At 54.3% G+C, this 16,204-nt stretch overlaps 1 protein-coding gene across 1 annotated transcript; it reads right to left on the minus strand.

The window, feature by feature from the left end:
* Window positions 1-1,721: 1,721 nt before the first annotated feature.
* Window positions 1,722-15,533, minus strand: GDAP1L1 (ganglioside induced differentiation associated protein 1 like 1). Its single transcript, XM_033003666.2, has 6 exons — window positions 15,056-15,533; window positions 11,968-12,160; window positions 8,443-8,616; window positions 6,305-6,402; window positions 6,032-6,146; window positions 1,722-3,122 (listed from the first exon to the last, which is right to left on the minus strand). The coding sequence occupies exons 1-6, from the start codon at window positions 15,233-15,235 to the stop codon at window positions 2,779-2,781; spliced, it is 1,104 nt and encodes a 367-aa protein (XP_032859557.1). The 5' UTR covers window positions 15,236-15,533; the 3' UTR covers window positions 1,722-2,778.
* Between the last annotated feature and the right edge of the window lie 671 nt (window positions 15,534-16,204).

Consider the following 16,204-nt stretch of genomic DNA (forward strand, 5'->3'; position numbering starts at 1 on the left):
ATCAGCTAGAGCAAAAGCAACTTTTTATGCTGACAGTTTGCAATCGCTACAGGGCTGCTTATAGTGACTCGCTAATCTGGATCGATTGGGGTAGTGACATTCATCTCCCGAGTCGTTTCAGCATGGTCTGGAGCATCAATCCAGCTTCTGTCTGTCACAGTAATTGTCTTTTATCGCTCTCACAGATTGCTTTTCCCTGGAGCAAAGTCCTGCTATTTTTTCATTACTGTGGCAGGGAAACAAGGCTCAGTGACAGGGAGTGGCACTGTCTTCACTGATTTTTGCTTTTTTTAAAAATTGTTCCAAAACAAAGGCTTGTTAGTGAATATTCCTAGCTGAGAACCTGTACAAAACTCATCACAACAGCATCTGTGGCTTCCCAGCAGCCCACAAAGTGACATGACTGACATCTCTCTTGTTGGTCTGAACTGAACTGTGCCTTGTTCCAGCTGCTGGCTCTGTCTGGCTTCCTTAGAAAAGCTGCATTTTAACAGTGTGCACCAAAACAAAACAAATGCCTGTTTTCTCCAGTGTTTAGAGATCTGATTTGTCCGATTTTCTCCATGATTTTAAATTTATTCCTTTTTTTTTATTAAAAAAAAAAAAAAAAAAAGGAGCAATGTAACTAGCAGCAATCTTGCTAAGCTTCCTTTTGCCTCATTCTCAAGTTGAAATCCTGGGAACTGAGTGAGTATTTGTTCTCAATCTCTCTGGGTTTCCTGGCCTTGTACCTCCATTAATATTCCTTCCTACACCTGGCATGCACCTTTCATCACCTTTTGGAGATCACCAGGGAATATATGTGTAGGACAATGGACAAAGGTAAAAGGATGAAATTGCTATATCTTTATAAATTTTTGTAGGGAGTTTAGTACCAGTTAATGGACCAGCTGAACTATGGGTCATCATGTATGTTCTTACATCTTTTGGATTTAGCAAAAGGGATGATCTCAGGGCACCCTCTTGCCTCCCTCTTCAAAAAGAAGCAAAATAACTCTTTCTTCCAAAGTCACTGATGCCATGGAGCAAATAGGTAACTGTATTTGGGGGAGCGTGTGTCTGTACTGTTTGTCTCGGCAGCTTTGGCTGCAGGTGCCTGGCCTGCATGTGCAGGTGGTGGATTTGGGTTCTTGCACACCGATTGTAAGTGCGGCCCTAGTCACTGTGGGGGTGACGCAGATAACACAGCACCTTTGCAGATACACGGGACATTGTATTCCAGAAGTATGTCAGACCAGCCTACACAGTTGCGACAAGCACAGCATAAATTTTTGCATTTTGCTCTGTCTTATTGCTATGTGCTCATCCCTTGTCATTCCTGCAAAATATCCACAATTCTATGGCTGTCAGGTTGTATCAAGAACCAAAGCTCCTGGGAAATCCTGCTGCTTTCAAATACATAAAGATAATTTTTGAGTCAGAAGGAAATGCAATTCATATTACTGCAGCCACACTTGGCATATGTTCCCGAGCCTAGAGATGCAGCACAACTTGCTAGGGATCACTGGAGCACTTGGAAAACCAGCTGGAGGAGATCCTAGCAGGCTGAGCACTTATAGAAATGAGTGCCTTGGAAGAGGAATACACATTGTTTCCATGTGAGTTTTATACCAATGCAGTACATGAGAAAAAGCACAAACCACCTGCACATCCCTCTGCCCTTGGGCACGCTTTGAGATAAGACCAGAAGGATGTTGGACACATTTAGAAATGTGAAGCGGTTACTCCTCCCATATGGTTTATTGAGGATCTCAGTTTTCAAAGCATGAGTAGCAGTGAGGCCCGTTATTCTTTCCAACATGCAAAAGGCACAAGAAAGTCATCAATGTGATTCTGTGCAAAGTGTCTCTAAGAAAACACACAGCGAGGAAATGACAGAAAAGAGCCCCCGATGGAAGAGAAAGCCAAAGTGCCTTCAGGAAAGCGATGAAAAGTTCTGAAAATGGTCGTACTTTTTCAGAGTCCAGATATGCTTAGTTGGTGAAAGATGCTTTGCAAATCCATGAAGGAAAACTCAAGAGACAGAGCCAAAAGGCTTAAAACCATAATCTCCTTCATGTGCCAAAATTCAGGGTGGAAGTCAAAATTATTTATTCCAGGAAAAAAGTGTGGCAGTTAAAGACAGACGATAAATTCTTTAAAAAAAAGCCCACCAAAACCAGACGTAGAAAGTGGATACATTCTAAGAGTAGCTCAATAAAAAATATTCCTTTTAATGAAAATAATTTAAAAAATGGATATTTGAAGAATGCAAATCCACCTTGACTGTGACCAGCTACTGCACCCTGCTCCCAGGAAAGCCTCCGAGCATGACAACACGACGCCTTCTAGGAGAAGAAAGTCCCCACTACCTGCATGTGTGAAATGTGGCCAGTGAACAATTTGGAAACACAAACGTACAGGACCAAGTATCCGAGTCCCATTAGTTAACTTGGGTGCCGGGAAACTTCCCGGGGTTCCTGTCTCTCCCACTGGAGCCGGCTGGTGCCGGAGGCGGCGTTGCTTCCCGGTGGGCATGGCTGAGCCCGTGAACCCCTGAGCCTCTCACTGGAGTTGAATACTTAAACCTAAAAAAGGCATTTACAAGTTGACGCATTTTTTTGTTGTTGTTGTTGTCTTATTTCCTTGCAGTATACGTTTCTACTTCTAGACTACGGAATGTTACATTAAACAATATAATTATTCATTACCTTGCTTCAAATTTCATTACAGTTACTGAGGCTTCATCATAATTTCACACAGCACAGAAACACCAAACTAAACACCAAGCAGCCAGCACTAGATGTATTTTTTCTTTAAGTACCAATAAGCAAAATACCCCATTCCCCCCAGAGATCCCATCAGGAAGGAGGCTCCAAAGAAGGAGGGAGGTTTCCGCTTGACCAGCCTGAAGGCGTTGGGTACCACTGCGGAGAGGAGTGTGGTATGTATATCTCCCAAAACTTTCCTGAAGGCGAAGCGTTTTTGTATCCTGTCGAAGAAGGACTGTAGGTTAGGTCTGCTGCCATCTTCCCAGTATTTCTTAGAGAGTCCTAGAAACTTGAGGCGGTGCAGGGTAGCTCCTAACAAGACATCAGCCAAAGTAAAGACGCATCCGCAGAGCCAAAGTTCACACTTCTGCCCTGAAGAGAGAAGTGACAGAGTAGGGTAAGAAGAAACCCTTGGGTGGGCACCTAAAGGCTTGCTCAAAAGATCCACAAAGGAAGGAGCATTTGCACTATACCTGGAGTGTTTTTTTCTCAACTCTCTGATGTCCCAAGAGATCAGAGCCCATCTACCAAGCTACCTGATGAAGGATATGCAGGGCCACCATGCTGGGAATATGAAGTGATCATTTAAAACCCACGTGAAGATGCAAATTGCTGTCTGCAGAATGGCTCTGTTGCCTCTGACCCAAGTCAAGAGCAGCAAGAGATGGCATGCCCAGAAGGTCCCTGGCAAAGGGCCCTCGGCCTCCCTTGAAGGAAGATGCAGCGCAGTGACCCCTTCTGCTGTGTTAGTGCTCGGGGACAGCAGCAGCGTTTGCCCTTGGTTGCACCAGGAACTGTTTTGGCAGTGTCACGTTAACTTGTCATATTTTAGGGATGTAAGAAATCCTCAGGAATCAAACACATTTGCTGGCCCGGCCTGGCTGCTCTCCCTGTGTGCTGTCGGGGAGGTGCTGCCTCTGTCCCCTCTCCTGCAGCGGGGATCCTGCTCCAGGACACCAAAGCTGGCAGCATGTCTGTGACAAGAGCCAGAGCCTGGTGTGAATGCTGGGTGTGAGGAAAGACACCAAAGCGTTGACAGCCCCTGTTAAGAGGTGACCCTGGAAATGACCTTTCCAGAGAGATGTCCAGGAATAAACCAAGATGTTGGGCTGGAAGAAGCGGGCTCAGGCCAGGATAGTGTTAACGCTCCCCCAACGCCCTTTCAGTGCTGAGGAGCAGGGCTGGGATGGAGCCAAGGGAGATGGAGGAAGGAGCAGGTAAGGAAGAACGGCAGAAGAGGCACAAAGCCTGAGCCACTGGCTTTGCACCAGATCCTTAATTTTGGAGCATTTCCACTTGCCCTGTGGCTCTCACATCCAGGAGGGAGAGGGCAGCACCTTTACTGCACCACTGTGCAGGTGCTGGTGCTTCAGGGCTGCCTGCAGGGCCAGGCCAGGGCAATTACTGGTAATTAGCAGCCCTCATTTGTAGCCGATTGGCAGCCTGCCTAGTCCTGCTAGAGGCACAGCCCAAGTGGACAGATTGCCTGTGCCGTCAATAAATGTTTTCTGTGACTGATGAATTGTGGGGGCGCTGCAGCCAGAGCCTCCTGGGTGCTTTGGGGACCCTGAGGATGCCTTGGCTCAGAGATAAGGGAAGTGGGGCTGAGGTGGCTGCCCTGCTCCCAGGCACTGCAGCAGGTGAAGGACAAAGCACATGTGAGGATGGTGACTTTGGGAGAGAGCCATGATCCAGCCCTACCCACCCAGTCTCTGGGCTTGCACCTGAGGTCTGGACCCAGCTGTGGGGTGTCCGAGCCCCTTGCACCCCTTCCCATCACCAAAGTGGGGCAGAAACATGGACAAAGGCAACTTGCCCTCTTCGCATCTGCAGCAGCCCCAGCTCGGACCAGCCTGTCCCAGCTAAATGTGGCTGTGGCAGAGTCATCCTGCGCTCCTGCAGCTTCTCCCACCCTCCTCCCGCCTGCTCTGCTCTGCCCTGCCTGCATCGCTGCGCGCCGGGCCGGCAGCCTGGGCTGCGTGGGAGGAGAGCTGCTGCACTGCAGCTCCTGGGAAGTTGCCAAAGGGCTGGTGCTTGTGCCCGGGGCTGAGATCCCGACCTGGCTGTGGGCACGGCGGGGGGAGTTTGGGAGCCTGGAGCAGAGGGCAGGAGCGGCACACAAGGACCGAAGGCAGCAGAGCACCCCGGGGCTGGCAGCAGCCACCCCTCTGCTCCAGGCACCCGGGATGTCCTCAGAGAGCACCTCATTAGGCTGAATTCTGCTGAACTATCCCAATTCTTGGATCAGTTAATGAGGGTGTTCTCTGTAGGCAATTAAGGCAACACAGGCTGCTGCTGTGAGTGCATCAGGGCTCTCAGCAAATTCCAAACCTGGTGCCCTGCAGGGCCCGACCTTGGCACGTCTGAGGGCTCTTCGATGTGGCCCTGAGTGTGACGCATGGCTCCCCATGGCTGAGACCATCCCCGAGGGCAGGGGCAGCTGTGGGGTCATCCCCTGATTAACTGCATCGGGGCTCTGCTCTGGACCTGGCACCGCAGTGCTGGCAGCTACCAGCCATCCCGGGGCTGGGGTTATGAGCTCTGCCGGCAGCGAGGGCGAGAGGATGACGGCGTCATCCTGGGGTGATGGCAGGACGTGTGATGTCCAGCTGTGCCCATGCATCCCTGTCTGCCAGGGTGCTGGGGTGGCTCTCGGCAGGCACCCAGCAGCATTTATTTGATGTTGGGGATGGCTGGTGTCGCTCTCTCCCACCTGCTGGCCTTTGACGCAGGTCCTGTAAAGTCTCCCACCCCTCCAGGGCCCCTCAGGTTCCCATCAGGTTTCCCTGCCCCTGCTCTGCTGAGATGTGCCACAGAGCTGTGTCCAGGGGAGGCTTGGCTGCAGGACACGTCCCCAGTCCTGCGTTTTTCTCAGTCTGTGCTCCTCATGGTGCAACAGCCCCAGGCTCAGCCTGCTCCTTGCTGAATCAGCCAGGGCAACAGTCACCAGCAGCCCCTCGCTGGGGTGGAGGGGACCTGCCACCACTCTGCAATGACTGTGGAGCTCCCACAGAGCAGCCATGAGGACAGGGGTCTTGCCATCCCCTGTGGCAAGGAGTGTGGGGGCTCCCTGGATCAGGGCTGGTTTGCCAGAGGTTAATAAGACCATGGCTGCAACAACATCAGTGCACCCAAAACCATGAGAGCCCAGTGGCGGCCCAAGCCCCACCAGTGGCTGCACCATGGGGGATGTTCATCAGATGTGAAGCCATCGGCTGTTCCTGATGTTGCGCCTCGATCTTATGTGGAAAAACACCCCATAAATGCAGCCGAGTGCCTACCTTGGTACTCCAGTTTCCTCTTCTCCAGCTCGGCCTCGATCTGGTCTAGCACCATCCCCAGTTCACCAAGGATCTTCTTCAAGTAATTCACGTTGTCATGCTCCAGGATCTTGGCCTGGGTGGAGAGCGGGGTTAGGGTGAGGGACAGATGGATGGATGGACGGACATGTGTCCCTGCAACTGTGCAGGGAAACGAGGCACCAGGTGCCCACAGCAGGTCAATGGGTCATGTTTCCCCACCACCAGAGATGTGTGTGGCTTTGACTCACTTACCATGAGCTTCTTCTGCTTGGAGAGGTAGGGCTCGGATAGCTGTGGCTCTTCTTCATGGTCGAGCTTCATCAGCTCCGTGCTAGCATTAGCTAAATGTCCTGGGGGGAGAGAGACAGAGGGGCTGGGGGGGCTGTGTTTGGCACAAGTCAGGATGACCTTGTGACCAGTAGCAAAACACCTCATCCTGCATGCAGAATAGTCTTACGGGCACCAAGGGAACACCCTGGAGAGCTAAAATAGGCCAAATTCATGGCTTGCTGCTGTCCTGCTGCCATGCAGGTGGGTGGCTGGGGCATTGCACACCCTCCCGAGGGCACACGGTTTCTTCAGCCCTCCCATCCGCTCACAGCAGGGCAGCGCTGGCTGCAGGGTACAGCAGATCGCCCTCTCTGGTCATGGCAAGTCCCAGCCCTGAGGTTTTGGGATGGGGGCTCCAGCTCTTCATTTCCTCTGTTGTATTCATACTGGACTTGCCAGCAGATCTCTGTCTCTTACTAAGAACATCCCTGAGCTTCCCCATAACCTGGTTTCTGCAGCTCCATCCCCAGCAGGTCGATCCTTTGGGATGTCTGAGCTGTCCTGCCCTGGCTCGATGTCCGGGGGTGCAGTTCGGTAGCATGGTGCCCATCATGAGCACAGGGGAGACATCCACCCTCTTCCCTCCCAGGGCACATGGAGGATGTGAAGGGATTTGTGTAAGGGAGCTAATGGGGGGAAAAGAGCAGAGTAAATGGAAGAAGAGAATACGAGATGCAGAGTAACACTTTAGGGATGACATAAATTACCTGAAGCTGGGCTAATCTCTTCCTGCCAGGGACCATCTGTCTCTCCCTCCTTGTTCCCTCCAAGAAGGGCTCGGCTCTGTTGGTGCGTGGGTGTGGGAGGTGCCAGGGCAGCAGCCAGCAGCAGGCTGTACCCTGCCACAAAATGGCGAAACTCCCTGTTTTCCACCACAAGCTGCAAAGCTCGTGCTTGCTACGGCCCCCAGCCAGCTCTCCTGGGGCTGTAACTCAGAGGGAAACATGGATATCACCCTAGTTTCATTCCCCTTGGGAGAGCCTGGCCCACAGTTCACTCTCTCCTTGGGACGCAACTACATGGATTTGCCTTAGCAAGCACTGCACCAGGGCAGCTGAGCCATCACCTGGGCATAGGGGATGTGCTGGGGAGGAAGGGCAGCACTGGGGCACCCCACCAACCTGCCCATAGCCCCTCCTTTGCAATGGCTTGGGAAAAATGCCATCAGCGAGGAGATGTGGACGGGGAGATATTTTAAGGACCTCAGCAGAATGCTGGATAAGGTGATGCAAGGCAGACGGGGTCTGAAGCCATCGCAGCAGGGCCCTTTGGGGAGGGGCCGGGCTCTGCACCCTGCATCTGCCCAAGATCTGGGAGTGGAGGTAATGCTTGGTGACATGGAGACAGTTAACCATGCAGGGTGCCAGCAGAGACAGGACAGACCATGAGATACACCTCAGGAACAGCCTGTTTCTCTTTATGCCCAAGTGCATCCCATCTCAGAGGGACCATCTGTGACCCAGGCAGCTGAAGGGACAGTGCAGGGGGAAGAGTGTTTGCTACGGGTGCTGCTTGGGGCCAGAGCCTAAATGAGGGGAGAAACATGGGGCATGCCGATGCCCTCCCGACAAGGTCGCTTTTCTGGCGAGGGACTGTCTCCAGGAACGATCCTCGCTGTTGAGTTATATTAAGCATCGTCAATGTTTCATGAGCACTTGAAGGTCAGGTACACAGTCTTATGCCGATTCATGCACTATCTGCAACTCAATCTGTCTGTACTCTCCCACCTTTACCCTTAGAGTTATTGGAGGCAGAGGGGACGTGCAGGAGAGGGAGCAAATTCATGTTCCCCAGAAAGAGCTGGGTGAAAAGCATACATGGCCTGTGCAAGCCCAGACACCCCTGAGGTTAGGAAGCCTCTATAGAGTGCCTGCAGCTCCCAGATTAGCTGTGCTTTGCCATTTCCCACCTCTGTCCCTGCCTGTGTTGGTGGAAAGGGGAGATGAGCAAGAGCCGGGTGGCTGGCTGGGCTGCAGAGCCAAATGGAGCCTAAAGGAAGGGCTGGGAGAGCCGTCCCGCTGGCACCAGCCCTGGGCAGCCCCGCTGGAGAGGCGACTTACTGCGGATCTCAGCGGTCGCGTACTTTGGGATCATGGAGTCGGTGGTGAGCTCGGGGTGCAGGATGCAGCCATGCGTGTAGGCGTCCATGGGGAGCGAGTCCAGCAGCTCCCGGTACTGCAGCACCCGGGAGTGCAGCAGGCTGCCCGGCTCGGGGATCAGCTGGGTGACGTTTTCTGCCAGGGCAAAGGGAAAGCTGTTAGCGGGGGATGCTCATTAGCGGCTCGTTATCCTGCGCGTGGGGACATCAGTATGCAGTCCTGGCTTGAACTACCTCCAAGCAGGGATTCAAAACCATACTCCACGCTTGGATGTGCCCCATCCCTGCTGCCCATCCTGGCCAGGAGCGCGTCCGACCCATGCCCAGAGACAGGCAAACCCGCAGGACCACGGGGACGTGTACACATGTTACCCAGCCCCACAGCCCCCACGTCCCCAGGAGCTCAGAGTAGCAAGTTCTTCGTCTCTGCAGCCCCTGAATTTGTACACTGTGGTTTCACATCTCTTAGAAGGGAAAGAAAACGTTCCCATTCTGCAGAAAAGAGATAAAACATGGGGATTTGAGTATGAGATCTCCTGAGTTATGCACTTGTTACACCAGTGGCAATAAGGCACCTAGTTTTCTTGGGTTTTCCTGAAAATCCCATTCAAAATGGGTAATCAGGGAGTAGATGACCAAAGGAGCCCAGCACATCTTCCCTCTGTGCTTAGCTGGTGCCTCAGCTGCAGGAGCATCCCTCACCCTGTCTAGCTCAGCTCCTCCCTTGCCTTGTTGGGTTTTATTAATCTTTTGTAGATGGCAGTTTGTATCCTGTTCTTTTTATTACACTTTCAGCTCAAAATACACGGCAGATGACACCACAAGGAGCAAAATATTGCTCTTGTCTCCCCCAAGAATATCAGGTCTATGTTTTTTATGCGACCATAAATGTTTATGGCTTTTTCAGATAGCAGTTAATAGGTAGTGAGTAAATTTACCACCAGAGTTGGTACACCCTGTTGCCCACATGCTGTCTGCAGTGCAGGGCTCACCGGCGTCTCGGGCTGAGTTAAAGTTAATCAGCAGAAGGACTTTGGCAGATGTGGCCAACACGACTGCTGAATTAAAGGCCTGAAATGAGAGTTCTGCCCGGCCCCGCTGCTGGCGGCAGGAGCAAGGCTGCAGGCACAGCCCCTCAATGCCCACCTGGCAGAGACACATAGCTCGCCCTGCCCTGCGCCAGGCAGCATCGCGCCTGCTGGCACCTGTGCCTGGGCGGGAGCCAGGGAAATTTTGGCAACTCCTGTATTGAAAACCTCCTAACAGCTCCAACTCAGGGCTGTCTCTGCTGGTAGGCTCCATAAAATCCTTCTGACCGATGGGCATCAGCACTACTGACCCCTGAGTGAGGGGAGGTTTTGGTAGCTCCTCTCTGCCCGCGGGCTGCTCGCTGCCTGCGCTGCCTGGACTCCAGCTCTCCAAGCGGGGATTTTCCGTCCAAGAAAAGTGACCGGCTGAATGAAATAATAACAACTGACCTATAGCATGTGTGCTCCTTCCACAGGGCTCCCGGCCAGCACCCGATGAGCTTGGGCCGAGGCTGGAAACCAGCACACCCAGAGTGACTGCCCCGTCCAGCAGCAGGACAGAGCGACCACAATGAAATAGCAGCGTGCTGGCTGCTGGCCCGCGCCCTTCAGTGCACCCCAGGGAGGCTTTTTGGTGGGATGGTGCCCACCTCGCCTTTGCACACCACAGCACACCTGCATGTATGGGCTGCTGTTGCATATAGTCAGCAAGCGATGGGCTGTGCAAAGGTGGGATGGGGGTGCAGGCTTGGGAAGAGCCCCTCGGCCAGGCTCTGAGATGCATTGCCACCCATCAGTGGTTTCTTGGCACTGCTGGGCCATGCCCTAGTGACAAGCACCCTCAAAGGTTATTGGCACTATTCACTGCTTTTTGGGGGAAAGAAAAGCATTGCTCATCACACCACCTTTTACTCATAGATGACCTTTAGGGTGTGTGTAAGCACCTGTAAAAGGCCATGCTCCCAGCCCAGGGGAAAACATAACTCAGTGAACACACCTTCTTAGAAAGGCGTTTTCAAACTCTGCACATTTCTGCAAGGTGGGTGATTCCCCCTCGGGCTGTGGCATCCTGGTAATGCTTTTGCCAGCTAGTGTTGGTGGGTGGTGGCTCAGGGCAGATCACGCAGCAGGGAGTGATGCTCTGAGCCCCCTTCCCTGAAGCTTCCCCTCTCTGTTTCTCAGTGAAAAGGTAAGAAATTGCGCCTGGCTGGAAAATCTCAATGACAGGAGGTTTCCCAGCTCACGGGCAGCGCTGTGTCCCCCTCCCGCTGGGGACAGCCTGTTGTCACATATGTTGGACCACCTGCCCTTTGCAGAGACCGGGTGAAGCTGCTGCGCGATGCGGGGACCACGGAGCGATGTTCCCCGCTGCCCCTTGGCAGGAAAACGGCTGCCATTCCCTGGGAGCTACTGCCAGCACAGGCTCCTCCTGCCCGATCCCATCACCGCTGCCCCTCCGGCAAGCGAGCATCGTGCCTCTGCCGAGCAGCACCACCGGGCAGGGCCAGGAGAGGACAGCAGCTGAGCTGGCATGATTCCCTTGCTTTGGGAGCTATTTTGAGGTGTTTTTGATGTCTCAGTTGCAAGGGGGATGGATGCTGAGGCGAACATCGTGATGGCACAGCCCAAGCTCCCTGCTCAGCTTTGAAGCCTCCTCGGTGGAGCATCCCAGCCTAACAGCCCGCAGATTTGGGGAAATGAGGACAGGAGATGCCGGGGAGAGGCTTTTTGCCACAGCGGCCGTGCAAACAGCATCTCCATGCGCTGGGCTCAGCCAGCCGCTGACTGCAGCCCTGCTCCAGGGGGAATATGAGCTTCTCTCTCCTGGCTGTCCCTTCCTCTGAGTTTGTGTCACATCATCCTCCCATGGTCCCCAGCACCGCTGGCTTTGTTTGACTTTAAAGAGGCCGTTTTCTCTGAGCACAGTGGCACCGGGGATGGCAGGGTCCCCTGCCCATGGCTGGTGGCACAGGGCTCATCGAGGAAGGGGAAAGGGGCAGCAGCACCCCCCTGGCTCAAACCCACCTTCTCTCAGGGGGGCCATTTACTGGGAGTTACTGAGGTTTTTATACTGTTACCTGAGGCCAAAGTACAACGGTGGCCAAACCCAGAAGCATTCCCATGGGCCATGCCCCAGCCATAGCTCTGGTGAGATGCCACTATACACCATGGGGACAGAGGGAAACAGTCTAGTTTGGGTGTGTGGCCTCCAAGGCAGAAAAGGAGGGGACCCAGCTACAACTGCCCTCCAGAGACCCCCAGCATCACTTCCAAGGGACATTTGGGGGTTTCTGCTGGACGTTCTTCATTTTCATGGGACAATGTAAAAGTTTGGGGAAAGTTGTTGGCTTGATACTCTTCTGGGGTAAAGCTGAAACTTTGAAGGACAAAGTGGGTGTATTTGACAAACAGCATCTGGATTAGACCTGAGTTTCCCCTGAGACTCAGCCTCCCCTTACCTCCCGTGAAGTTCTTCTCCATGTAGTCGATGATCTGGTTGTAGTCGCTGATGATGTTGTCCCTGTGGATGATGACAGGCACCTCCTCCCCCAGGTTGAGGCGCATGAACCAGGGCTCCTTGTGCTCCAGGAGGGGCATGCTGACGTCCCGCTCCTCACAGGGCAGCCCCTTCTCCGCGATCACCAGCCGCACCTGGGGCAAGAGACCAGGGAGAAAGGGCTCAGTCCCACGCGCCGAGGCGGCCCCAAGAGCCCTCAAAGCACCCCAGGAACCCCATCATCACCCCATCACACTTCCCTGGCCCTCCCCTGCCGCTTCGGCACAGCGACGTGCCATGACACACGCATGTCCTGCCAGAAGCCAAGCAGCTCTTGGGCATGGGGCAGCTGCAAAACCCAGGCAGCCAGGTGAGGATTTCCCTTCCCAGCAAATGGAGGAGGCCCAAACCCATCCTAACTTTTCTGGATCACGGACCACCCTCCCTCTGGTCGCTGGTGGCCCGTGTGACAGGCAGAGGGGCCAGGGGTGCTGGTGGGCTGTGAGCCCACCCCTTGGCAGCAGGTGGAGAGAGGTGGCAGCTCCCCAGCTGGGGAGAATCAGTGATGCTGCTGTGGGTCTCAGCACACACCCAAGGAGGGAGGAAGAGAAAGAGGAGGGAGGAAGTAGAGGTTGTAGCAGTGTTCCACCTTGCACCCAGTAGGTGTTACTGCCCGGCTGAAGGAGGTCTGGATGCTAACTCAGGTATGTCCCATGCTTGTGGGTGGGTGATGGCTTTCCCGGGCATGTTTTGAGCAGGGAAAAGGATCCATTTTGTGGAGGGTTTCGAGCAGCCCCTGCACAGCATCTCTCCTTCTCCACGCTGCCACTGGCCTGGGGGCATCACCCACCGCCTTTGCACCTCTTGTGCCAAACCTGCTGCCTTCCCCTGCCGCTGCCCTCCTTCAGCGCCGGGCCAGCCAGAGGCACCGCTGGGGTGGCACCCACCCGTCCCGGGGGTGGGAAAGCCGAAACTGGGAGCGCGGGGGGGCAGGAGGAGGCAGGAGTGGGGCTGGATGCGGGGCACCGTCCCCACCCCCATTGTCCATGGACAGCCCCCAGCACTGATCCTGCTGCGTTGCTCTGTGCCTGAGATGGTGTTGAATAAGCACTCAGGAATGGCATTTTAGGCTTCTGGGTTATAAAAACCTGACTGTTACGAACTATGTCAAACAGGCAAAAAGCCCCATTCCTCAGGGGACGTGAAACAGCCACATCTTACAGAACCACTGAATGACGGAAAAGCGCTTGTTTTCCTCCAACTAGCAGCAGCTAAAAATACAACTTAACAAATATAAGCATTTCTATGAGTACTTCAGAGTTCCTGGGGAATTAGTCATTAATTATTTACAGAGATGGCAAATTAATTTTTTCTTTTAAAGTCAAACAAGGAAAAGCCTGGGTCCCTCAACTGCAGTTTGCTCTCAGCCTTTTCCTCCCAGCTGATGGATAAACCCAGGGCAGGACCACCCAGGGCATCTGTCACCAAACTCCCCATGCTTCCCTGTTCTGCTATCAAGAGCTGAGGCCGAAGGCCTGGCAGGAGGCAGCATGAACAGAGTGGCTCAGCTCCTGGGGTAACTCTGGTGTCTGTGTGCAAGGGGACCCCTTGACAGCACCCCAAGAAGGGGTCCCAGCTGGGGGTGACAAAATGTGCCTGGACCCCCAAGCCAATCCCCACCACACTGGCATGGCTGCCATGAGGCATCTTGTGTAAAAATCCAACGCGGTCTGAAAAACTCCAAAAATCCCTTTGTAGGGAGGGCCAGGTCCTGGTGGGGGCTCAGGATCCCTCCCACGAACAGCCCCAGTATAGTGGAGGGTGGTTCTGAGCAGCTCCCTGGGAAAGAGCAGAAAAAGCTTCACCTGCAGCTGGCTCTGAGCAAAACTCCTGTGCAGGGGGGGTCCCATGCAGTCCCTGCTGTTCCCCGCCCTGCGATATCCGTCACACAAGCTTGTGCTCGTCCACCTTTCAGCAAAAGCTCTTTCCCTGCACATGACCTCAAAATCAAAGCTTAAAGCTGATGTACCGGGTGCTGTGGCTCTAGATGTGCCCTGCCCTGTCCCCAGCCCCACAGAGGTGAGGCTGGTTGTAGGAAACCCTGCCCAAGAAGCACCTCCATCGCTGCCTCCCTGCTGCCAGCAGCCAAACGAGCAAGACAAAAAAATAACAGTTGAGCTGGGCACTAGCATCCCTCGCCGGCGCAGACCAGAAGCCCATTAGTCACTTGCTGTTGGCAGTGGCGAAGCCGACCATGTGCAGCCACCCTGCTGCATTGGGCACCCTCCCCTTTCTTTGTGCCTGCGAGTAGGAATGGGCGTCTCTGCCCCTGGCCTCCCCGCCGGGCTGCGGGGCTCCAGGGGGCCCTTGGACCAGGGGAACTTTGTGTCCCCCCCCATCCCTCTGAATATCTTGTTCCCCGTATAATATTAATGGCATGGGAATGATGGGGACGTCTGGGGCTGGGAGGAGAAGGTCAGGTTTGCTACACAGCTGCTGTGCTGAAAAATGAGCATTTACTATTGCCTGGAAAATGTGATTTCTCACTGTTTAGCTCAGTGAGCCTTTCATGGAGCTATAGGAATAGGATTTCCAGGGTGCTGCTGCAATGTTAGGGGTAAATTGTTGCTGCGTGCAGGGGTCTGCTCCCTGGAATGAGCCCGGCTCGGGGGCTGCCTTCCCCTCTCCTGGCGGCAGGGTGGTCCCGGGGCCTGGCTCAGCCTTTGTCTGTGCTCCTGGCCGTGCCAGAGTGGGGCTCTGAGCAAGCACAAAGCCGAGGCAGCTCCCGGTGCAAGCTGAAATCCCAAAGCAAAAGCAGGATTTGGCTAAGCCCCCCCCTCCCCATCCCCTCCCCAGGCAGATGCTGTTAAAATGCAGAACCGCAGGTACAAAAGAGCTTCCCGGCCACACACTGCTGCCCTCATCAGCCCTGGGGACAAGCCCCTTGCTCTCCCCATGCATGCATCCCTCCACCGGAGGCAAGGGGATGCCCTGGGGACTGGAGGTGATTCTTCCCCGCTAACCTGGCCGAGCGATTATTTTTTTTTTACCTTTTGCGAGCTGAAGGACTGGGTCCAGTGGTACAAAACCAGTCTGTCCTGGGATTTGAGAGCGGGGTCCGTTGGGTCCTGATTTTCCTCCCCCTCCGTGGATTTCCCCGCGTCGTTCTCCAGCGCCGAGATGGGCCACCAGCTGCAGTTGGTGGGAGTAACATTATTGGGAGTCGCCATGACAGCCTGCGAGCGAGCGGGGAGAGGGACGGGGGAGCGAGCAGCACTAGCCCAGCATCACATGGGCTCCTGCCGGCAGCATCACTCCCGGGGCAGCCCCATCGCCCCGGCTGGGGTGGGCAGCGCAGGGCGGTGGGTGCCGGGGGTCACAGGAGAGGATGGTGGTGGCAGCGGCAGCGGTGGGGGTGAAATCGCAGCCCGTCCCCGCTCGTGGCAGGGCTCCCACGGAAACGTGCAGGCATCGCTTCAATAGGCGAGTCAGCAGCGGAGGCTCCTGCTGCCTGCCTGCCTGCCTGACAGCTCGGCAATCCGGGGCAGCTCCAACCCCTGCGGCTCTTTAGGAATATTTTGCAGCAGGGATTAAGATTTTTTTTGACTGCTTTGGATATGGCAGATATATAATAAATAGCTACATTGATGGATACTGCCTTTAAAATGCCTAGCAGGTGTCTCACGTGCCTTGTAACCTTCATGGAAAGAAGCAGCAATGGCTCTTTAAAGGTATTCAGTGATTTTTGGAGTTAATTACTGCCTAATGGGTGTTATGTAGTCTGTACCGGGGTAGAGCCCAGGAGCATCACTGTGTACCAGAGCACTGGGGTACTGGGCCAAACCAGATGAGCCCTCCTGCACCAAAGTGGGCACAGTTGGGAATTATTTACAGAATTATCAAACTGTGTCGCAATTGCAAACCGGCCGGGTTTCCACAGCTTGGAGGGTGCTGGGGCTTCTGGAGCTGCTGCTTTCCGGGCACTGTGAGCATCACCCAGAGGTCTGCAGGCAAACGCGTGTAGGCAGCTGACACCTTTCTGGGCATGGCGACCTGGACATCTGGGCCTGTGTTTAAATGATGCTTGGCTTTATCACACTCCATCTCCAGCAATCTGGCAGCCTGGAGATAATTTCCCACACATGGGACTAGCTGCCAGTGAACAGGGGGCCAAAACCAGCTTGATTATGGGTGTTGTA

This window comes from Tyto alba, unplaced genomic scaffold, assembly GCF_018691265.1.
Source record: "Tyto alba isolate M040663 unplaced genomic scaffold, T.alba_DEE_v4.0 Super-Scaffold_33, whole genome shotgun sequence".
In the NCBI taxonomy this organism is placed as follows: domain Eukaryota; kingdom Metazoa; phylum Chordata; class Aves; order Strigiformes; family Tytonidae; genus Tyto; species Tyto alba.